At 36.6% G+C, this 27,523-nt stretch overlaps 1 protein-coding gene across 1 annotated transcript in view; it reads left to right on the top strand.

Annotated features, from left to right (window-relative positions):
• Pp2A-29B (Protein phosphatase PP2A regulatory subunit A) overlaps positions 1–27,523 on the top strand; it is a 239,122-nt gene that overhangs the window by 40,184 nt on the left and 171,415 nt on the right. Inside the window, exons 3-5 of the mRNA XM_090413204.1 lie at positions 3,854–3,954; positions 15,836–15,977; positions 16,385–16,475. Of these exons, the coding sequence (XP_090269330.1) occupies positions 3,854–3,954; positions 15,836–15,977; positions 16,385–16,475 (334 nt within the window). The remainder of the gene's footprint in view (positions 1–3,853; positions 3,955–15,835; positions 15,978–16,384; positions 16,476–27,523) is intronic.

Below are 27,523 nucleotides of genomic sequence, written 5' to 3' on the forward strand. Positions count from 1 at the left end.
AAAATTTGGAATCCACAGATGGGATGCTTCATACTCACTTGGTGGAGTTATAATAAATTTAGTTTAATCCTTTATCCAAGTGTGAGCAAACAAAGTTTGCGCCTGAAAGTGTTGTATCACCTTAACCCAGTCCTGAAGATACTTTCAGGCGCAAACTTTGTTTGCTCACACTTGGATAAAGGATTAAACTAAATTTATTATACTCTAACCAAGTGGAAAATAAACTTTCAACATCTTTCTCTAAATCCAGAGTAATTTATTAAAAAAGGGTGGCACACCAATTGGCAATTCCTATAGGTGGAGATGACCTGCTAATGCTTCTGCCTGATATCTCGACTTGGGCCTGGCTCCCACTGAAGAGACCTCAATAAAGGTCGAAACCGGTCTGGGTAGTGGCCCTTCCCTTAATGCATAACATTAGACATATCTGCAAGGAGATGTGTTTTGCATTATAGGAGATACTAAGATAGGAGTGTTGGTAGCTTGCTCCACCTTTGCAACGAGTTGCCCTGGTGTTGTATCACCTTAACCCAGTCCTGAAGATACTTTCAGGCGCAAACTTTGTTTGCTCACACTTGGATAAAGGATTAAACTAAATTTATTATACTCTAACCAAGTGGAAAATAAACTTTCAACATCTTTCTCTAAATCCAGAGTAATTTATTAAAAAAGGGTGGCACACCAATTGGCAATTCCTATAGGTGGAGATGACCTGCTAATGCTTCTGCCTGATATCTCGACTTGGGCCTGGCTCCCACTGAAGAGACCTCAATAAAGGTCGAAACCGGTCTGGGTAGTGGCCCTTCCCTTAATGCATAACATTAGACATATCCGCAAGGAGATGTGTTTTGCATTATAGGAGATACTAAGATAGGAGTGTTGGTAGCTTGCTCCACCTTTGCAACGAGTTGCCCTGGTGTTGTATCACCTTAACCCAGTCCTGAAGATACTTTCAGGCGCAAACTTTGTTTGCTCACACTTGGATAAAGGATTAAACTAAATTTATTATACTCTAACCAAGTGGAAAATAAACTTTCAACATCTTTCTCTAAATCCAGAGTAATTTATTAAAAAAGGGTGGCACACCAATTGGCAATTCCTATAGGTGGAGATGACCTGCTAATGCTTCTGCCTGATATCTCGACTTGGGCCTGGCTCCCACTGAAGAGACCTCAATAAAGGTCGAAAACCGGTCTGGGTAGTGGCCCTTCCCTTAATGCATAACATTAGACATATCCGCAAGGAGATGTGTTTTGCATTATAGGAGATACTAAGATAGGAGTGTTGGTAGCTTGCTCCACCTTTGCAACGAGTTGCCCTGGTGTTGTATCACCTTAACCCAGTCCTGAAGATACTTTCAGGCGCAAACTTTGTTTGCTCACACTTGGATAAAGGATTAAACTAAATTTATTATACTCTAACCAAGTGGAAAATAAACTTTCAACATCTTGGTGGAGTTATACTGGGAGAAATGAAGGAAGCAAAGGATCTTGAGGTGATTATGGATAGAGATTTGAAGTTCCATGGACATATTGCAAAAGTTATAAAGACAACTCAGAGAATTTCTGCAATGTTGAGGAGAATATTAACCACGAGAGATAAGTGTCGGTCCCATTGTGTAAAGCTTTGATCAGACAGTATCTGGATTTTTGTGCTCAGATCTGGTCACTAGGATTACAAGGTTTTGAACTAACTTTGTAGAGAGTGCATAGACGGATAACAAAAATTATATCGGGACCATACAATGTTGATTTTGAAGATAGATTAAGGACATACAGACTGTAGAGTTTGCTGGATAGAAGATACCAAGACATTTAAGTTGTTGAAGGGTTATTATCGTATTAACACTGAGGAGATTTTTCATATGATAGAATGAGGGGAAGAAGCAAGGACAAGGGACCATCCCTGAAAGTTGCAAAAGGAAGTGGTAAGTAAAATGGTAAGAAGTAAGTTTTTTGCATGGAGAGTAGTAGGAGCATAGAATGGGTGAGAGGGTGGTGAACATGCTGATAATGTATTTCTTTAGAATATCACCATGTTACAAGTGAGTGCAAGAAGAAATGACAGTGCCCTTTACCAGACTGTTTTAAAGTTCAGCACTGGCATTCTCTGTGTAGTGCAAAGAAGATTGGAAAGTTCCATTACATTAAAAAAAAAAAAAAAAAAAGAAGACTAGTGCACAATAACAAATTATAGACCAATCAGCATCTGTGTAGTGGTTTTATTTTGTAATCGACCTAAGGATTTAAACAATGTCATGGGCACAGTCATATAGTAAGTTGTTTTATGTCACCTTCTCTCCTGCTGAATAAGAGAAGCATAAATTTGGATTTTTTTTTGAGGTCTTAAAGAGCCCTCCTTTTATCATACGAGGTTTTTCCAGGAAATTCATGAACTTTTGAATTATCACACCCAACAAGTACTACTAGCTGCATGCTTCATATGCTGCAGTCTAGTGACAACATTACGAAAGAACCTAGCAAAAAACTGCAATGTGATATTTTGCTTAGTTATTGTAATGCATCTGTTGGTGTCAATACGAGTTTAGTGTGTCTGGCGATTTTTTCTTGAGTTTAAAACGAGTGATTTTCATGATCACTGTTGTGTGAAGTTTTGCATCAAATTGGTAAAATCTTTTGCAGAAACATTTGAAATTATCATTTGGAATGAGGCTTTAGGCCAGACTCAAACATACGAGTGATGGAAATGTTTCAAAGATGACTGAACTTCAGTCGACGATGATGCCTATTCAGGATGACTGTCAACATCGAAAATTGATCTGGATTTTGCAAAAGTTTGTGAAGTTATCCATTCTAATTGCTGTTTAACTGTTTGTGAGGTAGCTGAAGAAGTAAACATTTCAAAAACTGTCTCTCATGAGATTCTTATGCAAAATTTAGGCATGCATCGCATTGTAGCCAAATTTGTGCTTTGTCTTTTGACTGATGATCAAAAACAAATTTGAGTTGATGTGAGCCAAGAGCTTTTCATTTGAGTTTATGAAGAGGAAAACTTTTTAATAAACATCATTATCAGGGTGGGGGGGGGGTGAGTTATGGATTTATGGCTACAGCGTTGGAATAAAAGCTGAATTGTCACAGTGGGTGTCAAAATGATCACGATCCAAAATAGTGACACAAGTGTGATCAAATGTCAAAGTGATGACTTTTTTTTTTCGATTCTGAGGGCATTGTTCACCATGAATTTCTTTCACAAGGCAAGACGGTGAACAAGGAGTATTATCTTGAGGTAATACAATGTCTTCATGAGGCCATCAGAAAAAAAAAAGCTTGATGCTTGGAGGGAAAACCGATGGATGCTTAATTGTGATAATGCACCTGCACTCACATCATACTAATGATCTGTCAGTTTTTGGCGAAACACAAAACCCCGATCATTCTACAGCCTGCTTACTTGCCTGACCTTGCGCCAGCAGACTTATTTTTATTCTCCAAATTGAAATTACATTGAAAGATTTGAGTTGATGACTCGATAAAGAAAAAATTGCTAGTGAACTGCAAAGTATCCTGAAAGAAGCATTCCAGAAATGTTTCAAAGGATGGAAAAAACGCTGATGTATACAAAGTGGAGGAGAGTTCTTTGAAGGTGACACGGCCATATAGGTTCTAAGTTAGGCAGGAAATTTTTTATTTAAAAAAGTTCAGGAATTTTCTGGACAAACTTCATGTGTGTATATATATGTATGTGTGTGTATATATATATATATATATATATATATATATATATATATATATATATATATATATGCTGAAATGTTTGGCTTTTTATTCATATTAATTTAAAGTCTAAATGTTTAGGTATGAAATTTTTTTATTGTTTATTTTCACTGTAGATACAATTTATGATGAGGATGAAGTTCTCCTTGCATTAGCTGAACAACTTGGGACCTTTACACCCTTAGTTGGAGGACCAGAATTTGTACACTGTTTGCTGGTAAGGTTTTTTCCTTTATTACTAGTAACAGATTTCCATGGAGACATTAGATCCTTTGCAGGAAGTTGAGTAATACATATCTTATTGTGCCTTAAACTTGTTTGCATTCTTTGTTTTCCAGTAACTTCTTGTGATCACTTACTATAGCAGAAATATGTTTCTCACAGTTCTTGCTGTGTTCCACTAAATTTCAAATAATCTCTTGTTAATCATTTATCACCTCCCCATAGATCCAAAATCTTATTTGCTTCCTGCAGCACAGTTCCACTGATTATAATACACAAAATATTTGTCTGCAGTCAGCAACATTAAGACTGCAATTTCACTGTATGTACAAGCTCCCAATCCATTTCAATTTTCTTGGTAGGACTCGGCATCATATCACTTCCTAGAACTCTCCCTAACTAACTTTGTATCAACAACAACAAACAGCTGTACATTCTCTTTCAAACCATATGCATAACCAGCAGTAGTATGCCACTAGTCACATTTCGTTTTTTATGTTGCTCTGTCCCCCCCCCCCCCACCACCACTACCACCACATCAATTTCAAATGTTCCCATAAGAGAATGTACTGGTATCTGGCAGACAACCAGTCTCCTCTATCTATCCATTTCACCAGTATATTAATGACAGCCATTTCCCTTACTACACCACATATAGTGCCCAAGTATCCCAAGGCTTTCTGTACTTTCTCCCAGACTTCTTACTGTACATAAATGACCTCCTACTGACCTCAAATTCTGTTCATATTTTTACTCATCCCAGTACTATCTGTTCCTCTATATTTGCAGATCTTGTAGTGCTCATTAATCTTCGATATCTTCCATAATAGATGCTCTAACCTTACCATTTTTCAGGACAAAGACAACCTTGTGAACAGTAGTGCTATGAAAAAACAGTCCTGCCTATTTTATTTCAAGCAAGAAAGTTCTCTCTTTATCTCCCTTACCTTTAATAATTCATCTCCAGACAAGATGAGATTTATCTTCTTGGACAGACTCACATCTTTTCTGCTTAGGACAATACTATCTCACCAATACACTCCTAAACCTATACAAATTCCAAATCTGTCCAAACCACTTTTTATACAGAGACTCACTCCGATGACTTTCTCAGAGTTGTTGTATGGTCTGCTTCTTAAACCTATAGAACATCTTTCATTCTGTCTGCCTATGTTCACTGGTCTTCCTCACCCTATTTTTCCTCCACAGACTATGTTACACTGCTCCAATCAGCAAACATTGACCTGTTCATTCTTTCTCCTTAATCATTCCTCTCCCCCCCCCCCTACACACACAGTACAATACTGATGTGCTTACAGGTTCATCATCAAATTCTTGACATGTACCCTCAAGGGGTGTACAGGATATGATAGTACTACATGAAAAATTTACATCATTACTAACTTCCTATCTACAATTTTCCTCCAAATCAATGTTACCGGTCAGGACTTCAACATTATCAGATCTTATATTTCTATCTTCTAAGGCACTTTTTACCATATCAATCCACCTATATCTTGGTCTTTCTCTGGGTCCTGTCAACCTGGCAGAGAACACTTGTTTTGCTAATCTTTCCTCACCCATTCTGTTTAAGTGACCATATACCACCTGAGATTATCTCTGCTAACACATTCCTGGATGCTAACCAATGTCAAGTTCTTTCCTAATATCCTCGTTTTAATATGATATTGCCATTGATGCCATCTGTTCGCGCCTCTAATCTTTCTCAGGACTTTCATATCTGCGGTCTCAGGTCTTTTATGAAGTGTTATACACCTAAACCTCTTTTTATGCAAATTTCTTTTACGCGAATTCGGAGTTACGCGAATTGGGATATGAAGAATAATTTTTTTTTACACAATATTTATTCACTTATACGCAACCAACCTAAAACTTAAGTTAGGAAAAAATCCGTAATTCAAGAAAATTTGGAGAATTTTGTAGAATTGCATTCTCGATTCAATTAAGAAAATTCTAAATTCTTACGAATTTCATTTATTGGGAATTAGACGAATTACATAATTGACACAAAATACGAGGCTAATCTTCTTGAATGGCAGGCAGTCTCAGTAGAGTAATGTGTGCAAATATGAGAACGGGGAACTGAACAATGAGACTTATTTGTGCCTATGGTCCCACAGAAGGTTCTACTAAGGTAGAAGCGGAGGAATTTTTTGAGGCTTTAGAAAAAGCAACTGACACAATGAAGAAGGAAAAGTCGGTCCTTGTTGGGGATCTAAATAGCAGAGTAGGAAATTATTGTGAGACATACAAAAATATTTGGTGAAAATTTGGAGAAAAGAGCAAAGCTAATAATAATGGCAAATATCTGTTGGATTTCTGCTCAGGACATGGACTGGTTATTACTAACACCATGTTCCAACATAAAAATGTGCACAAATTCACATGGAGAGAAGAGGCTAGGAATAAGAAAAGTCTCATTGACTATGTTATTGTTGATAGTGATGTTTTCTCCGTGGTGCAGGACACCAGAGTGTACAGAGGATTTTAAATTGGAAGTGATCACTATTTAGTCTTGAGCAGGATAAAATTGAATTTCATATTGAAAAGAATAACATGTAAGAAAGTTTTAAAGCGAATAAAAGTTGAGCAGCTCTCAGATGTGAACTGTAGACTAAAATTCACAAACTTATTGAAGAAAAAAATGAAAGAGTTTGAGAACAGGAACCAAACCTTGGAGATTCATTGGCAAGCCTTGAAGAAAACCCTGATTGATTCATGCAGAGAGCCATGTGGTGAGGTTAACTGCAAGGATAGAAAAATCAGAACTCTGGACACAGGAAGTTAAAGAGGTGGTGAAGGAAAAGAAGAAAGCATATCAAAAGTTCCTGGCAAATAAGTCAGCTTGTGCAGAGAATACAGAGACAAATGCAAGAATGCTAAATACTGTGTAAAACTAGCTAAACAAAAGTCATGGGAGGACTATGGAAAGAATATAGAAAATAAATATCAAGAAGGTGGCAAAATATTCTGGAGGTTGTTGAAGAAGCTTAGGAATGGAGAAAAGAGTGCTGTAAAAGGAGTTAGAGATGATAAAGGTGACATGAAAATGGGAGAAAAAAGATATTCTTGAAGTATGGAGTAATTACTTTGAAAAACTGCTAAATGAAACAAGCAGTGATGACAGCACAGTGGTAAAAAACACTGCCCAGGCATGCAGTCAGGAATACATATCCATACTTGAAGTAGAAAAGCCATCAAAGGCTTGAAATGTGGAAAGGCAGCAGGAGTAGATGATATTCGACCAGAAATGCTGAAGTATGGTGGTATAAGAGTCTTACAGCGGCTGCACTGCATAGTTCAGAAAGCCTGGACAGAGGGACGAATTTCTGATGATGATTGGAGTAGAGCTCTCCTAGTACCCATATATAAAAAGGGAAATAAAACTGAATGTGAGAATTACAGAGGTATTTCCCTACTGAGTGTTCCTGGCGAGATCTATGCAAGTTTACTTGAGAAATGGTTGAGAAGAATTGTGGAAGAAAAGCTTGGTGAAGAACAATCTGTATTCAGGCCAAATAGAGGCTGTCAGGATCAGATCTTCACTTTACGACAAATAGTTGAAAAAGCATGGGAATATAACAAAGATCTGTTTTTAAGATTTGTTGATTTGGAAAAGGCATATGACAAGGTGCCAATGGAGAAGCTATTCAATATTCTACAGTTATATGGTGTCAATGGTGCATTATATCAAGCAATACTTGGTCTTTATTTGAATTGTAAGTCAGCAGTTAGAATTGAAGGAAGTACAGGAAGATGGTTTAATGTTAAATCTGGTGTGAGACAAGGATGTACATTATCCCCTCTGTTATTCATTATCTATATGGATCATCACATTATGAAGGAAAGTGGTATTAAACATGATATCAAAATTGGAGATGTTAATGTCAGCTCTCTTTGCTTTATTTGGATGATGCTATACTTCTAAATAAATCCGCTACAAGTCTGCAAGATTCTCTGACTAAATTGAATAACTGTTGTAATAGATATGGTATCAAGGTCAGCAATAAAAAGACAAAGACAATGAAAATAGGCAGAATCATTGAAAATGTCAACTGTGTTGTGAATGGAGAACCTGTGGAACATGTAAAACATTTCAGCTACTTAGGCACGATTTTTAGTGAAGATGGTAAATTAAATATAGAAATAGGTAACAGAATCAGCAAAGCTGGTATGGTGGGAAGTTAATTGAATAAATTCATATGGAATTAGAGAGAAATTAGTCGGAACACTAAATTAGCTGTATACAAGACAGTGTTCAAACCAGTTTTAACTTATGGATCTGAGAGCTGGATTAGAAGTAAAACACTTGACTAAAGACTAGAGACTGTAGATATGAGAGTCCTGAGAAAAATTAGGGGCATGAACAGATGGCATCAATGGCAATATCATATTAAAAACGAGGATATTAGAAAAGAACTTGACATTGTCAGCATCCAGGAATGTTAGCAGAGCTAATCTCAGGTGGTATGGTCACTTAAACAGAATGGGCGAAGAAAGATTAGCAAAACAAGTGTTCTCTGCCAGGTTGGCAGGAAAACGACCCAGAGGAAGACCAAGATATAGGTGGATTGATACGTTCAAAGTGCCTTAGACGATAGAAATATGAGATCTGATAATGTTGGAGTTTTGACAAGTAACAGACTGATTTTTGAAGAAAATTGTAGATAGGAAGTTAGTAATGATGTACATTTTTTTTTAAGTAGTACTGTCATATCCTGTACTACATAATATATAAATGGTAAGCTATATATAATTTTCAAACTTTCATTTCATTAACCGAAAATTTTAATCCAGCCCTCACATGATATTGCCGATAATCAAAAAAAAAAAAAAAAAAGGAAAGCTGTTTCCTTGGATATAAAAATTCAAATGTTAGATCATCTTCAAACTGGGGAAGGTGCGATGCTTGTGGGTAAGCATTTTGGAGTCCGCGAATCAACTGTCAGATCTATAAAGAAAAATGAAGAGGCTATTAGAAAAGAGGTATGTTCTGGTACAAAATCAAGTGCGAAATTATCATCATACACAAGAGATGTTGTTCTAGAAAAGGCCAAAAAAGCTTTAGTGATGTGGATAGAAGATAATGTACAAAAAAAATGCTAGTTGACGGAATTTCCATCAAGCAATCAGCATTGAGATTTTAGGAACAGATTAAAAAACTGCAGCCAGATACTTCATCTCAATCGAGGAAAAAATATGAATTTCATGCAAGCAATGGTTGGCAGGCTAAGTTTATTAAAAGATATGTTCTTTGTAATATAAAAATTAAAGGTGAAACCGCTTGTGCTGATGAAACAGCTGCTAAAGCATTTCCACAAGAACTTGCTAAAATAATTGAAGATGGAGGTTACACTTGTGAACATGTTTGGAATATGGATGAAACTGGCATTTTCTGGAAAAAATGCCAAACAGAATTTACGTATCAAAAATGCAAAAAAACTCTTGGTGGGTTCAAAGCAGCAAAGAATTTTTTGCTGCTTTGAATCCACCATAACACTACTATTTTGTTCGAACGCTTTGGGAGATCGGATGTTAAAACCACTGCTCATAAATTTATCTTTAAGACCACGGCCAATGAAAGGCATAGATTTTCAAAAATTGCCAGTTCATTGGATGGCCAACAAAAAAGCTTGGGTAACCATTGATATTTTCACTGAGTGGTTCCACAAACATTTTGTGCCAGAAGTTAGATGTTATTTGAATGACAACGGTCTCGAATTTAAAGTGCTTTTGATTCTTGATAATGCACCAGGTCATCCTGCCATAGAACACTCAAATGTGCAATTTTTTTTTCTGCCGCCCAATACCACATCATTGCTACAACCTCTAGATCAGGGTATAATTGCAACTTTTAAAACATATTATGTCAGACGAACATTTCAGTACATTTTGAACAAGCTAAATGATGATGAAACACTGTCAGTTATGGACGTGTGTAAAAAATTTTCAATTATAGACTTTTTTGATCAGGTTCGATTATCGTTATCTGAATGGAGACCAGAAACTATGAATGCATGTTGGAAAGCTATTTGGCCCCAATGTGTTAAAGAAAATGCTCCTGTTCCCTTCATAATTCCCCAATATAATAAGTTTGGCATGTGAAATTGGCAGGGAAGGATTCGATGATCTTACGACAGCAGATATCGAAGAATTGTTAATTGATAAACCTTGAAGACGAAATAGTGGAGATTGTTTCTGAGACTCCTGAAAGCGAAGAATAATGATAATCCTACTTTTACTGCTGATATAATTAAAGAAGGTCATAAACTGGCCAGTAATTTAGGCAATTATTTTGCCCGATATGATCCAAATGAAGAACATGCTGGGAAGTTTTCACGTGAGCTTAAGTTGTTAATGTCTTCATACAGAGAATTAAATCGCGACTTATCTAAAGCATCAACACAGCAATTAATAACTGAGTTCATGCTTAAAACTACTGAAACAACCAGTGGTACTTTTGTTCAAGACATGACAAGAAGAATTCCACAAGTTGAGGTGGAAGTCGATGACGATAATACCATTATTACAGTCTCACGAAAACGAAAGCTTTTGCGTTTATTGTCAGAAACTGATAACGAATAACATAATTTTTTTATAGAATCCTTAGCAAACAACTGAAATGAATATGTTTTTTTTTTAAGTTATTAAAATTCATTATATGAATGTGTGTTCTCCATAAAATGTAAATAGAAATCTTATGATCCTAACGAATTTATTGTTTGTTTTTTTTCATTATTTTGCTTATATTTCAGGTTTGGAACCAATCTTCACTTTTTCTATGGAGTCAGTAGTTCTTTTTACGCGAATTCTATTTACGTGTAATTTTTAGGAATGTATCTATCACGTAAAAAGAGATTTAGGTGTACTTCCAACCAAGCTCTCAGATCCATAAGTTCAAATTAGTTTGAACACTGTCTTGTATACAGCTAATTTAGTGTTTTGACTAATTTCTTTCTTATTCCATATAAATTCATTCAGTTGACTTCCTACTTTACCAGCTTTGTTGATTCTGTTGTCTATTTCCATATTTAATTTGCCATCTTCACTTAAAGATTGTGCCTAAGTAGCTGAAATGTTTTACTTGTTTCATTCACAATGCAGTTGATATTTTCAATGCTTCTGTCTATTTTCATTATCTTTGTCTTGTTATTGCTTACAGGTTCCAAACTTCAATTCTTGATAATGTGATAGTACAACAAAATTAAGTTTATATTGTTATCTTCTGATTGAAAATCCTGAGTTTTCAGGGTGGGGAACCCTCCATATGAAATTGTTTAAAACCATTTTCAGACCAAAAAAAAAGGTTATAAAGTTTCCTTGAATTCTAATCAAACCTGTCTTTCCAGTTGAATGCTGGATTGCATCATCCTTACAAATACATTACAGAAGCAATCTTAGCAATTCTGATACTCTTTGTAGAATAGGTGCAGGTTTGAAAGTGAGATAGCCTATTTGTAATAAATATTGCAGTTTTTTTCCTCCTCTGCAAAACAGACAAACTGGTTAACTGAACATGAGGTGTGATCAAAAGGTACAGTGAATGTTAGACTTTAAAAATGTTTATTAACAACCTAATACAAATATAAATTATTCTCCTTCAGTGTAGTATCCTTGGTTTGCCACATACCTGTCCCAGTGTTCTAGCCACTTTTTGAAACAGCTCTGGACATCATCTTTCTTTAGTTCTTTTAGAGCATGTTGTTGTTTCCAACTTCAGTTTCTTGCATTAATGGAAAGAGCCAGAAGACATATGGTGCTAAAACAGAAGATGTAGTCACATAGTAATTTTTTTGTCTGAGAACTGTTGAATAAGAAGAGATATGTAGCATGGAATGTTGTTGTGATGTAACATGAAACCATTTGCGTCCTTCTGCTGTCTTTTTCAGCTTTCATCATTCTGCAAATATTCCACTACTCCTTTATAATATTCAGAGTTGACTGGATACAAACTCTTCCTGCACAATCCCCTCCAGATCGAAAATGACAGCAGGACTCTGGCATTGGATTTCAATTGGCACCCCTTCTTTTGCCAAGGTGAGTTAGATGTTTTCCATTGTGAACTCTGAATCTCAGGATCATAATTGTACACCCAAGATTTGTCTCATGTTATGACAGTTTGGATCTGAAGTCATGTGATCATGCAATTCCAGTGAATTGGACAAATGTTGCTCCTTTTAATTGGCTGTCACGAATTTCGTGCTCATTTGTTTCATGTTCACAACTTTTGTCAAAATGTATTGGACTGAGCTGAATGAGATATGGAGGTCATCAGCAATTTCTTGAATGATCAGTCTTTTGTTGAATTTAACCATCTATGCATAAAGTTGAAGGTTGTCCCAATTTCCCTTCATCAATCAATTCAAAACCACTATGAAATCATTCAAACCATTTGTAAATAGTCATGGAATGAGCACCATCTGCATAAACTGCTGCTAACATTACATGATTATTTATAATAATCATGTAATGATTATTATAAATAATAAATTTATAAATATTTATAATATTTATATTATAAATTATTAAATTTATAATATTTAATTATAAATATATTATATAATAAATATTTCATATAATAGCTAAAACAAATTCTACAACCAAGTAGAAGGAACTACAATGGGAAGTCCACTCTCCCCTACTTTTATTTAGAGCATTTAGAAGACATCCTTCTTTCATCTATAAACCCTCAACCTTCATTTTGGTTTAGATATATAGACTGCATTTTTGCTGTGTGGCCTAACAATTTAGATTTAGCTTAAATTCTGCTTTAGCTTAAATCAGATCAGTATTAGATCAGTAGGATGTATGATGAGCTTTGATGTAAAATCCCTATTCACAAACGTACCTCTGAAAGAGACTTTACAACTGCTTAGTGATATTTTCCCACACGATATAGTAAAAATATTCGTATTCATGATGCATTCTGGATATTTCCTGTGTCAAAACAAATTCTACAACCAAAGAGAAGGAACTGCAGTGGGAAGTCCACTCTCCCCCTGCTTTAACCAACTTTTATTTAGCACATTTAGAGGACATCCTTTTTCATCTATAAACCCTCAACCTTCATTTTGGTTTAGGTATATAGACTGCATTTTTGCTGTGTGGCCCCGCAATCTAGATTCCTTACCTACTTTTTTTTTAGCTAAAATCAATACGTTACACCCTCGTATCAAATTCACTATGGAAATTGAAAAAGACAACAAATTATCCTTTTTAGACATTATTCTCATCCATTCACCATCAGGTAATTTAACATCAGTTTATAGAAAACCCACTTTTACTGGATGATACATTCTCCAACAATCTGCACTTCATTCTTCTCAAAAGACAGGAATCATAAAATGTTTAATTCAGTGAGCTTGAACTACTTGTTCAACTCCCCATCAGTTACGGGAAGAACTCTACTATCAAACAGTACATGAAACTAAATGGCTTCTCTAAAAGAACTACACATCTTCTTGACTCCTACAAACCCAACCAAAATAACAAAGAATCAATACGTCGATTTCTGGCATGTCAGAGCCTTTTTCAAGAATTCTGAGGAAATATGATTTGGTAGCTACTTATATTCCCATTAATAAACTATCCGCATATTTCCCATCGTCTAAAGATAAACTCTCAGCTGTCTCTTCCTGGTTTATATCAAGTTTCATGTGACTGCGAGCTTTCTTGCTTTGGACAAACTGGATTTTCATTAGAAAAAAGAATACAAGAACATCAATCTTATATTCTTCATAAAAAATCCAATAAGTCTGGATTGGCACAACACAGAATAGAGGGACCACAAATTCTCTGGTCTAAAACTCTCCATCTACACAGATGTTAGTATAAATTCGAATGCCTATTCATCAAAAAGAGAGAGCGAGTGCTGAGGCCTTACTTCACTGCCCTAACTTGAATTGGAATGACTGCCTATCCTTGTCAAAAATATGGGAAAGTTTGATTTCAAATAACACTTCAAAATCAAGTCCAATAGTGATATTTATAAAAATATATTCTAAGAAACCATGGATATTACATCTGTCTAATGATCTGTTTAGTATGATATTATAAATTAATTATTTTTTTTGAAGATAATATAAATTATATAATTATTTTATAATCACTTTTATGATGAACCTTTTCTTCAGTGAAGCATAACGCTATTAGCGATATAACATCACACGACTCATACTATTTTGCATAATTCAACTGTTTGCATTCTACTTGTAAAAAATGTTGTTCAGGCCACTGATGATAGTTTGTTGGTTTCAAACTAAAATATTTAGCAGTATATTTAATAAATATTAGTTCTTGTGTTTACGTGTAAATAATTTATAAGAGAAGAAATGGAGGAAAAAGTAAAGTAAACTTGGTGTTTGTTATGTAGTCCAAGTGTTGTCATGTTTGGTCACATCAGTGTTCCAATAAACATAGTGATGGTATTACACTGGACACTGATAATTCATCTAGTACCACAGATCCTTGGCTTTACTTTTGAGGGCCCTGGATACATCTCAACCTCTGCCTGCATTACTGTACTCCTAGATGTACAGTAATGCAGGCATTACTGTACATCTAATGTACAGTAATGTAACTGTGTAATGTAATGGTTTAATGCTTGTTGGCTAGGAAACGTGAAAGGATATTAACAGGCCCACCAATGTAATGATATAGGTAGAGAATTTAGTTTGCTGCAGATTGACTGGAATGGAATTCACTAAGTTCAATGTACTCTGCATTTTGGTATGCTGAGCATCATTCTTATCTGCATTTTAGTTCTGAGGTTTAGCCCACACTGCAATATATCTTGGCTATCTTGAGAATGTATTAAACAACCCTAGAAGAATTCTAGGGTTGTTTCTTACCATCCAGGTAAGAAACCTGCTTTGTCTGTTTGTCTGCTTTGCTAACCCTTCCCCTTTCCTTATGTTCATGATCACACCACCTAAACTTTACACACATATTCTTGAATGCAAATAATTGCAAGTTACTTCATTTTTAATATCATTGTCATTATTGGCATCTAGTTATTCTCCTAATTTTCCTTAGAACTCTCAGTCAATGGGCTTAAAAGTGACAAAGACATTCTCAAGATAGCTAAGATATATTGCAGTGTGGGCTAAACCTCAGAACTAAAATGCAGATAGGAATGATGCTCAGCATACCAAAATGCAGAGTATACTGAACTTCGTGAATTCCATTCCGGTCAGTCTGCAGCAAACTAAATCCTCTACCTATATCATTACATTGGTGGGCCTGTTAATATCCTTCGACATGTTTCCTAGCCAACGAGCATTAAACCATTACATTACAGAAAATTATCTAGGGGTACAGTAATAGATCTGTAGTAATTGATACAATTGGAAGAGAAGTTCAGCGTTAGAAGAGAAGACAGATGTGAGATATGATAATATTGGAGACATGGCACAAAACAGATTAATTTGCAGGAAATTCGTTCCTAGGAGGTTAATGGTGATAACTTAATTGTGTTAAACTGTCATGGTATCCTACATCTTTTGAAGGTGAATATCAGAAAATGAATATACTGATTGATCAGTTGATTTGATTTTATCAGCATTGTGTTTAAGAAAGAACTCCTTTGGAGGTTCCCATCACATTCCCTTCTCTTATGCACTATGAGCATCAATGTGACGTTTGGTGCAGTCTCGGATATTATTAATTTGGTAATTTCATGTGGTAATTCGTAGCTTAATCGCATCTCATTATGATCCTGCTTTAGTATATACCTGACAGTATCATTGTTGCTAATCAGAAACATTATTATTACTGATCAAAAACACATTATTTTATTAATTAATTTTTTAAATTATTCTTATTACTTCTTTATAATTATTATTTTTTTCCCCAAGCCCCCATTGGAAAGTTTAGCAACTGTAGAAGAGACTGTTGTCAGGGATAAGGCAGTTGAATCTTTAAGAAATATATCTCAGCAACATAGTCCTACTGATTTGGAACAATATTTTGTTCCATTAGTGAAAAGGCTTGCATCAGGTAAATTGCATGTAAACTTAATTGAGAATAAAAACAAAATCTTTTTAGTTATCAGTATCATAATAAATGAATTATAAAGGAATGAAGTTCTTTATAATTGAAGGCAGTTTCAATTAATATTTTTATTAAAATCAAGAGTACTGCAACAGCTGATAATACATTTTGCTTCCTTGTCACACAGGCATTCTTCCGCTTCATGTGTAAGATACTACTAGTAGAATGAAGAAGAGCTGCATGATAGGGAGGTGATATGTATTGCAAGCAGCTATCATTATTAAGAATAAAGATCTTTACAAACTTGAGTTGGGTAGTTTGCAGTTGAAAGTGTTATAAATCATAATATGCAAGAATAAAACTTTCTGTGATCACTTGTAAGCTTTTATATGTTAATTATCTTATACTTTAAGGTGATTGGTTTACTTCAAGAACTTCTGCATGCGGATTATTCAGCGTTTGTTACCCACGTTTACCTAGCACTATCAAGGCTGAATTAAGAAAGTAAGTCACCCTTGTTTTGTCTAAAAATATATACGTGTGTGTAATTTGTAATGTCATAATCATAATACAAAATTATTCAGTTTTATTATACAGATGATGATGTTTGCCATTTTGCTCCATGGGCAAGACACTGTGAATTCTTTCGTAATTAACCTAAACAGCCAATACCCCAAAATTAACTTCACACTAGAAATTTTTTCACAGTAGAAAAAGAATCTAATAACTTAGTCACCCACCTGTCATATGGTTCACTATCTTTTTCTATTTATAGAAAGCTAACACACACAGGAATATATCGTCATAAACAATCACATCATCCAGCCCAACAACATATGGTATTCTAAAAACACTTACACAGAGAGCTAGGGCCATTTGTTGTATGATGCAGCTTTTCCCACAGAACTTAAATATCTTTGAGATACTTTCCTGGCCAATAGCTTCTACTAAATAGATAAAATACTACATGGCCCTCCTACTTCCCCCTTCTTAAACACACAAGGACAAAACACTACTATTCACATTCCCTATGTCCAAGATGCACCTTGGATATAGATGCACCTTGGATATAGATGCACCACATTCAAACACATGTTAAATTAGCAACTCTGATCTGCTCTCCTAATGATGAACTCCATTCCCTAGCATATCCAGGAGTGTATGAAATTACATATGACTTGGCCTAGTACAGATAGAAAGATCTGTTAACATCTTCCTTGGAGAACATAAGAAATACATTTGTTACCATTATTATGGCAAGTCTGGACTGGCAGACCACGCTTTTGGACACGCCTTCACACAGGATTAGATGGAAGAAAACCAATGTGCTATATAGACGTTATTAGGTCTGAAAGATTTTTATGAAGCATTCTTCTAACCTGAACAAGTATGGTTACATTAATTTGCAAAAAATTTGGCAAGATCAAGTCTTACACAGCTGTAATACTTCATTTATACAACATTAGAGAACACCAAATTAGAACTTTAGATCTTTTGTCCGTTACAATTTGAATTGTTTCACTTGCTCCTTGTCGCATGTAAAATGTAACATATGCTCTGAAGATGCTGGTTTGAAATCCAGTGAAATATAAGCCATTTAATAAACTTTTTTGTATAATTTAGTTCGGTTGGTGTTGTAATAGCATTAAAATAAGTTATGAATAACGTCCAACACCGCTTTCTTTTTTTGTAGCTCCTACTTTATATTGCTGATCATTCACTTTATCCTCCTGACCTTGGATATGCAGTCTGATACTGCCTTTTTCAAACAATTTCCCTGATCACTTCCCATGCACTACTGACATTTATTCCTTGTAGCTTTTTAACCATGGCACCGCTCCAAGCTGCCACCTGAGTTTGTCATAATTGCCAGTTTTATACTTCCACATAAACCCTTTCTTGATTGAAACTTCCACACATTGGGCAACTTCCGAGAACAAGACTGCATTGTCACTTATGCTGATTGTTGGCAGTGTTGCTATTATAAGTAAATCCTCTGATGCTATTACCACTTCCAACACTCTCGAACATTGGTTTCCTCCATCTCATGCTATTTCATGTAATTATCCCTTAGTAAATGTATAAATTCCATTTCCATCCTGGAGATGGAAATGGAATTTCTTGCCATGTTCCTTTTCATCCTTCCAATCCACATCCTCATTGTTGAAGTCGCTCATGATATTGCTTTGCCTGTACTCATTGTGGTAATTTTTTAATGCATGGCATCTACTGGATCCTCAAGTGTAAGCAGCAATCAGTAATATATTTTGTTGTAATTGGCCTTGATCTCACACCACCCAGCTTCAAATGAACCATCTCCCTCAGATCTACAATCTTCCTTAACTTCTGTTTTTGTTGGTTGAAGCTCTTTAATATATCATTAATAATATTCCCCCCCCCCTTCCTGACATATTCCCTCTAGCTTATCTGAAAATACAATATTCTTTACACTCTGTTCCTGTATTTGCATCATTCTTTGTCAACTAGGTCTTGCTGATGCTGATAATTTTTGGCCAAGTTGAGCTCATGAATGCTTAAAACTCATCTTCTTTATTTACGATACTTCTGACATTCGTATACTTTCATTTTAATATCCCCTTGCATTGTGTCATCCATTCAGATTCAAAACTGCACCCGGCTATTTTGAATCAGTCATGTGTCTGAATGAATCCCAGATACATGATTGATTGCATCTCTCCACCTGATATCTCTAGTTTCCCTGGTTTTTGCACTTCCAAACTCACCTAAATAGTTTTTTCAAATATCTAACACAAAACCATTCAAATGTAGTCCATTATGCATATATAAATCCTTTTCCCCATCAAATTCACTCTATTCATCTATAAACTGCATACCATTCCTCCTTCACAATCTTCTCATTGACTCATTAGCAATCATGGTGTCCTTCTCAAATCTATCCTGTCATACCAAGGAAGTAAATGCACAATGTTTACTTTCTTACTCTTCATTCTTGCTTCTTTCAACAACTCTTTCATATCCTATCTCATTTTATTATTATTATTAACTGAGACCTCCAGGGAGTCAAGGACTCATCCAGGGAAGCTATACGTTACCAAAACCAGCTTCCATACCTTTCCTTGAACTCATTCACACTAGATTTACTCACTACTTCAACAGACAAATTATTCTATTCACTCACCCACATATAATGAAAAATTTCATCAGACAATATCCTATAACACCATTCAGAAGCTTTATAGACCTTTATCATATCATATCACCTCTCTTTCTCCTGTTAACCAGAGTCTGTAGTCCACATACTCGGTCTTTGCTCATAATCTAAATTCCATAATCCTGATATAATCTTTGTAACTCTTCTTGCACCCTTTCCACAGCTTCTTTATCCCCTGGAAAAACCTAGGAGATTAAATCTGCACATAGTAATTGAGATGCAGTCTTATCAAGGCTTTGCAAAGAGGCAAAATGATTTCCTTACTCTTATTTGTAAAGGTTTGCTTCAACATTGCAGTTATCCTATCCTCTAAGTTGCATTTGCAATTTTTCCAACGTGATCTTTCAACTTCAAATTCTTTTTCATCATTATGCCAGAATCCATCTCATCAGTTTCTTGTAATTCTTGTGTAGAGGCTTAAGTGCTGTGAGGACATTATGTTGGAGGTTTAATGGACTTTTTTTACAGCACTCACAAAGAATTAAAATAGAATTTAATAATTCCTATATTTCGTCCTAGTCACTAGGACATCTACGGGGATTACAAAGACAATTAATGTAACATGCACACAAAAACTTACAATACTAAGCCCAACCACGTGGGTGACAATAAAGTCCTATCTAGGTGGAGCGCCCTCTAAGGGCAGTTGTAGGTGGCCTGGAATGTAAGGTGGGACCTCTGGCGATGACTGTTTCCCAAATCTTCGGAAGCTTAATGCAACCGTATTTGTTAAGATTTGGTTGGTTTTTGAGAGCTGCTGCTGCTTCTAAGAAAAGTCTCTCTTTCTTGAATTTGCTGTGGTGGAGCTTGGTGGTTTTTTTCCATGATACTCTGTGGGTGGTGTCCAAAACATGGTCAGCCAAGCCTGAATGGCCATAGTTGTGTTTAACGATGTACGACTTGTGTTCCTCTAGGCGGATGGATGCTGATCTGCCTGTCTGTCCAAAGTATGCAAGCTTACAGGAACAGGGTACTTTGTAAACTCCAGGCAGAGAGAGAGGAGGGAGCTGATCTTTCGTAGAACGGATAAGGGTAGCCAGTTTGCGGTAGGGCTTATATGCTGTGTGTAGGTTATACTTTTTTAGTATCTTAGCTATTTTTTCCGAAGTGCCACGGATGTAGGGTATGGTGATGGCATTTTTAAATTCTTGTTGATGAGAGGGGCGGGGAATGGGGGAGGAATTGATTATTTTTTTGATACTGTGTTCGCTGTAGCCATTGGAGAGGAAAGTTCTGTGTATGTGGTTAAGCTCAGTAGTGAGGGCGGTTCCACTGGAACAAAGATTGTGGGCTCTCTTGGTAAGGGTTTTAATGATGCCATATTGTTGTGAGGGGTGGTGGTGGGAGAGTTTGTGAATGTATCTGCCTGTGTGTGTGGGTTTTCTGTATACAGTGAAGGCAAGTGTATCATTAGGCAGGCGCGTGACTAAGGTGTCTAGGAAGGGTAAACAATTGTTCTTTTCCTTTTCCATAGTAAACTGGATTCTTGGATGTAGGCTATTGAGATGACCAAGGAAGGAATCTAACGTGTCTGGGCCATGAGGCCAAATAGAGAACACATCATCTACATATCTTAGCCAGGTAGAAGGTTTGAGTGGGGCTGAGTCTATGGCTCGTTTTTCGAAATCTTCCATATAGAAATTGGCAAGGGGGGGTGAGAGGGGGGAGCCCATGGCGGTTCCCTCTATCTGCTTGTAGATTTTGTTATTCCAAGCGAAATACCCAGAGTTGATGGCAAAGGAAAAGAGATCTAAGATGTCAGGGGGAAAAACGTTTTCTAAGAGAGATAAAGTGTCAGTTAAGGGAATATTAGTAAACAAGGAGGAGATATCAAAGCTTACTAATATGTCTGTATTATTCAAGGTTAAATTTTCTGTGAGGGCTTTAAAGTGGGTAGAGTTTTTTATATAGGAAGTTGAATTTCCGGTGAGGGGGGACAGAGAGTTGGCCAGCTGTTTAGACAGTCTGTAACAAGGTGCATTGGTGGCATCTACTATAGGCCTGAGTGGGGAATTAGGTTTGTGGATTTTTGGTAGACCGTATATTCGGGGGGGACGGGAGCGGAAAGGTTTAAGTTTTTTCGTGATGTCGGGGGGCCAGGAGGTTACTTTTTTAAGTAAGATTTTTAATTTCTTAACTTGCGGTTTTGTGGGGTCGTGTTCTAGCGGGATGTAGGTAGCGCGATCGCGGAGGATAATGTTCATTTTACGATTGTATTCGCTGGTATTAAGGACAACTGTGGCATTACCTTTATCCGCTCTGGTGATGACGATACTTTTTTCTTTGCGTAGTTTCTGGAGAGCCATGCGTTGGGAATAAGATAAGTTACTTTTTGGAGGCGACGAGTGAACGAGGATGTTGGCTACGTCGAGTCTGATGTTGTTGGCTACTTCCAAAAAGTAGCCAACAATAACGTCGCCTCCAAAAAGTAACTTATCTTATTCCCAACGCATGGCTCTCCAGAAACTACGCAAAGAAAAAAGTATCGTCATCACCAGAGCGGATAAAGGTAATGCCACAGTTGTCCTTAGTACCAGCGAATACAATCGTAAAATGAACATTATCCTCCGCGATCGCGCTACCTACATCCCGCTAGAACACGACCCCACAAAACCGCAAGTTAAGAAATTAAAAATCTTACTTAAAAAAGTAACCTCCTGGCCCCCCGACGTCACGATAAAACTTAAACCTTTCCGCTCCCGTCCCCCCCGAATATACGGTCTACCAAAAATCCACAAACCTAATTCCCCACTCAGGCCTATAGTAGATGCCACCAATGCACCTTGTTACAGACTGTCTAAACAGCTGGCCAACTCTCTGTCCCCCCTCACCGGAAATTCAACTTCCTATATAAAAAACTCTACCCACTTTAAAGCCCTCACAGAAAATTTAACCTTGAATAATACAGACATATTAGTAAGCTTTGATATCTCCTCCTTGTTTACTAATATTCCCTTAACTGACACTTTATCTCTCTTAGAAAACGTTTTTCCCCCTGACATCTTAGATCTCTTTTCCTTTGCCATCAACTCTGGGTATTTCGCTTGGAATAACAAAATCTACAAGCAGATAGAGGGAACCGCCATGGGCTCCCCCCTCTCACCCCCCCTTGCCAATTTCTATATGGAAGATTTCGAAAAACGAGCCATAGACTCAGCCCCACTCAAACCTTCTATCTGGCTAAGATATGTAGATGATGTGTTCTCTATTTGGCCTCATGGCCCAGACACGTTAGATTCCTTCCTTGGTCATCTCAATAGCCTACATCCAAGAATCCAGTTTACTATGGAAAAGGAAAAGAACAATTGTTTACCCTTCCTAGACACCTTAGTCACGCGCCTGCCTAATGATACACTTGCCTTCACTGTATACAGAAAACCCACACACACAGGCAGATACATTCACAAACTCTCCCACCACCACCCCTCACAACAATATGGCATCATTAAAACCCTTACCAAGAGAGCCCACAATCTTTGTTCCAGTGGAACCGCCCTCACTACTGAGCTTAACCACATACACAGAACTTTCCTCTCCAATGGCTACAGCGAACACAGTATCAAAAAAATAATCAATTCCTCCCCCATTCCCCGCCCCTCTCATCAACAAGAATTTAAAAATGCCATCACCATACCCTACATCCGTGGCACTTCGGAAAAAATAGCTAAGATACTAAAAAAGTATAACCTACACACAGCATATAAGCCCTACCGCAAACTGGCTACCCTTATCCGTTCTACGAAAGATCAGCTCCCTCCTCTCTCTCTGCCTGGAGTTTACAAAGTACCCTGTTCCTGTAAGCTTGCGTACTTTGGACAGACAGGCAGATCAGCATCCATCCGCCTAGAGGAACACAAGTCGTACATCGTTAAACACAACTATGGCCATTCAGGCTTGGCTGACCATGTTTTGGACACCACCCACAGAGTATCATGGAAAAAAACCACCATGCTCCACCACAGCAAATTCAAGAAAGAGAGACTTTTCTTAGAAGCAGCAGCAGCTCTCAAAAACCAACCAAATCTTAACAAATACGGTTGCATTAAGCTTCCGAAGATTTGGGAAACAGTCATCGCCAGAGGTCCCACCTTACATTCCAGGCCACCTACAACTGCCCTTAGAGGGCGCTCCACCTAGATAGGACTTTATTGTCACCCACGTGGTTGGGCTTAGTATTGTAAGTTTTTGTGTGCATGTTACATTAATTGTCTTTGTAATCCCCGTAGATGTCCTAGTGACTAGGACGAAATATAGGAATTATTAAATTCTATTTTAATTCTTTGTGAGTGCTGTAAAAAAGTCCATTAAACCTCCAACATAATAAAAAAAAACAGTTTCTTGTAGCTTAACTCCGCTAACATAATGTTATTGGAAATTTCCTCATACCAGAGTGCGTAACTTTACACTTACTAACATTAAACTTGATTGCCATTTTCATTTGCCCAAATTTTCAGCCTATTCAAATCATTCTGTAAATGCACATCATTTCCTGATTGCTACTTATCTTTGTATCATCAGCAAACAACTGCCATCTTCCGATAGATCCTTCCTAGTGTCCTTAATGTATAGATTGAACAATGGCCCAAGGACTGAACCCTAGGGTACACCACTAGTCACCTTAAATCTGGAAGAGTCACACTCACTGTATACTATTTTTTTGGTATCTGTCTGTTGACCATCTACTTATTCAAGTCAAGAGTTTATATTCCAAGCCCATATTCTTCTATTTATGCAACAGCCTTTCATGTTGGACATACTCCAACAGTAACTTAGTGTATTTATTCCCTTTATTCCACTCAACTATACCAGTGTTATAAAATGTGATCAAATTACTAAAATATGACATCCCTTTAATAAACCAATTTCTCTTGCAGAGCATAGCTTGTCTGTCAATCCATTTCTGTATGTGAGTTCTTACCACATTCTTTAAAATCTTCACCACCACTCCAGAGATACTGTAGTTAGAGATATCAGTTTTTGCACCATCCTTGTACAATAGAACTATCATACCATTCCTGTGGTATCTTTCCTGAACTGAGACTCAAGTTATACAAACATGTCAAATGCCTAGCCAGTTCGACTGAACGTGCCTCTAGCATGCATGCTGATATTCCATCTGTCCCTATTGCTGAATTCTTATTCAGGCTATGCAACAGCTCTTCAACCTCATTCTTGTGCACCTCTCACTGTTCATCCAATATAGTAATAGCACTGTGTGCCATGTGTATACTTGGTTGATATATCTTAGCAAAGTGTGCGCTCATTCATTGAACAGTCTCATTAGCTCCTGACACTGGCATACTATCTACATTCAGTACAGTTATGCTTTTACATTCATTCTTTCTTTTACTTGTGGCATAACAATAAAATTATTTTTGGATTGCCTTAGGTTGCATAACCAATTTCTGATTTAGCTTTCTGCGTTATACTCTTTACTTTTCTATCTTTATTTTTCCCTTACTCTTATTCTTTTTCATTTACTATAATTCCTATATTTTTCCATTCCAGCTTTTTAAATATTTCTTCTAGGGTTTGAATGATTTAGATAAAATGGCATCTCCTTGTCTAGCTCCTTTTTTTTTTAGAAGTTTCTTATTTGTTCCTAATTATGTACACATATATGTGACTATTATTATTATCCGATACGTCAAGAACTCGAGAGAGACTATAAATCACATAAACCTGCTGTCATACCTTCTTTTAAATTCATTCACACTGGATGCACTCACTACCCCTGAAGGCAAACTATTCTGCTCACTCACTGCTCTGTGAGAGAAAAACCTAGCTCTTACCCCTTTCTTGACTGTGAACAAACTTGACTTCCATGGATGCCATTGTGTTCTCTCTCCACCTTTCATATAACGACAAATTTCATCAGACGATATCCTGTAACACCCATTCAAAAGTTTATAGACCTATCATATCACCCCCTCTTTCTCCTGTTAACTACAGTCTGTAATCCACATACTCGCAATCTGTGTACATAATCTAAATCCCATACAGATATAATCTTTGTAACTCCTCTTTGCACCATTTTCACAGCTTCTTTATAGCTTTGGAATCTGGGAGACCACATCTGCACACAATAAGCCAGGTGTGGTCTTATCAAAGCCTTATAAGGAGGCAAAATGACTTCTTTATCGTTAGATGTCGAAGTTTGCTTCAACATCACAATTATCTTTCGAATTCTTATCCAGAGCTGGAAATTATGATCAATCTATATTTGTTGTATTTGCAACTTTTGCTTTGTAACCTTTGAACTTCAAATTCCTATCCACCAATACACCAAGATTCCTTGCCTCCTCAAATTTTTGTAGTAACATAACCCCACTAATATAATATGCCACTGGAAATCTCATCACACCATAGTGCTTAACTTTACACTTATTAACATTAAACTGATAGTAATTTTCTTTTGCCCAAATTTCCAGCTTATCAAATCAATTTGTAAGTGCTGAACATCAGTAGCATTCCTGATTGCCCTGCCTATCTTTGCATTATCAGCAAACAATTGCACATCTGATGTTAGGCCCTGCCTGATGCCATTAATGTATAGATTGAACAATAATGGTCCAAGGACTAAACCCTGAGGCACATTACTTGTCATCTTAAATCTGGCAGATTGACACCCACTGTATATCACCTTTTTGTTATTTTTCTGTCAACCATCCCTCGATCCAAGTCAAGAATTTATATTCCAATCTCATATTCTCCATTTTATCAAATACCTCATAAAAATCCAACATTATCATAGCATATCCATTCCCTTTATTCATCTTGGCCATCATATTATTATAAAATATGAGCAAATTGCTAAAACATGATCTTCCTTTAGTAAACCATTGCTGCTCCTTGCAGAGTATAGTCTGTTTGTCTACCCATTTTGTATTCAAGTTCTTACCAACTTCTCTAAAATTTTCACTACCACACTAGAAATACTGATAGGTCAGTAGTCAGACACATCAGTTTTTGCATCACCCTTATACAGTGGAAGTGGAACTGTCATATATATATATATATATATATATATATATATATATATATATATATATATATATTGATATAAGTTATTCATAAGTTGCTAGTCAGCAGGATGTAGGAAGATGGTTTAATGTTAATTTGGGTGGCATGCTGTTTCCATTGGAGGCAGCATACTGCTCTGTCTCGTAAGACAGGCAACACTTCATTAATGAAAGTGGTACTAAACCTGGTATTCAAGTATGACATATAATTGATTCTCTCACTATGGTAACTACCTTAACTACCTTATAACACTAAAAGAAACTTTCAAGTAAATCCCAGTTATATGCTTTTCTGAAAGAGATGTATAGCAAGTTATCTGCTATAACAAATTATTCTTGTGGTTCCTTTGCTGTGGCAAATGAAATTACTCTGTGCTGCTATATTACTTTTGAATCCCATTTTCCCTTTTCGTGTTAGGCTTGTCATGGTAACCTTCACTTCTTAGATCTTAGAAACCTGATTATTATTTATGATAGGGCAGGTCATCCTGTCTGCTGTGTCTGTAAATTGCATGTGTTCTAGCCACTTTGCCTGTTTTGTGGTATTAAAAAAATCAGTTTCTAGAAGTTAAAACCCCTACCATCTCCACATGAGACTGGCTAACTCACGTTTATTTGAAAAGAAAAGTTCTGATAAAGGTTTTTCACAGCCAAGACAGGATCTGAACCCAGATCTTATCAATCAAAGAGCATTGTCAATACCAACTAAGCTACAGAGGCCTTGTTAGAATATTTTATTCATGTTAAATAGAACATCGACATATTTTACTGTCAGTTATCCTGCAACATTATCAGGATGATTTTGCCAGATAACTGAGAAAGAAACATTATTGTCTTCAATGTCATTCTAATTATAATAAAAGTATTAGCACCTCTGTAGCGCAATTGGAAGAACGACGGTACGTTGCGCCCTTCGATTAGAAAAGGCCTAAGTTCGATTCTCGTCGTGACGGGAGGAATCTTTATATGGACTTTTTCAATTGAAGGTGAGTTAACCGATCTCATACGGGGGTAGCAGGGTTTTTTCTCCCGCAAACTTGGGTTTTACATCCCTCATACAGACAAATCGGCCCTTCAGAACACACGCAATTTACAGACAAAAAAAAAATACTAGCTGTGGTGGTAGTGGTTGTGGGCAGTAGATGGCGCTGATGTAAGTGATTGGTAGTAGAGGTTCTGTGTAGTAGTGGAGACGGAGAGTTGTACAGTAGGTGTCCTCCCGCGATGAGTCTTCGGAGTCCTTGGAGGTGTCACGAATAATAATAATAACATTCTTAGTATCTTACTGATTTATATGATCTATCCTTCTGATAATCTCGTAGAATGCTTGAAGTATT

This window comes from Typopeltis vanoorti, chromosome 23 (assembly GCF_054136105.1).
Source record: "Typopeltis vanoorti isolate ZY-2024b chromosome 23, IOZ_Tvanoo_1.0, whole genome shotgun sequence".
Classification (NCBI taxonomy): Eukaryota; Metazoa; Arthropoda; class Arachnida; order Uropygi; family Thelyphonidae; genus Typopeltis; species Typopeltis vanoorti.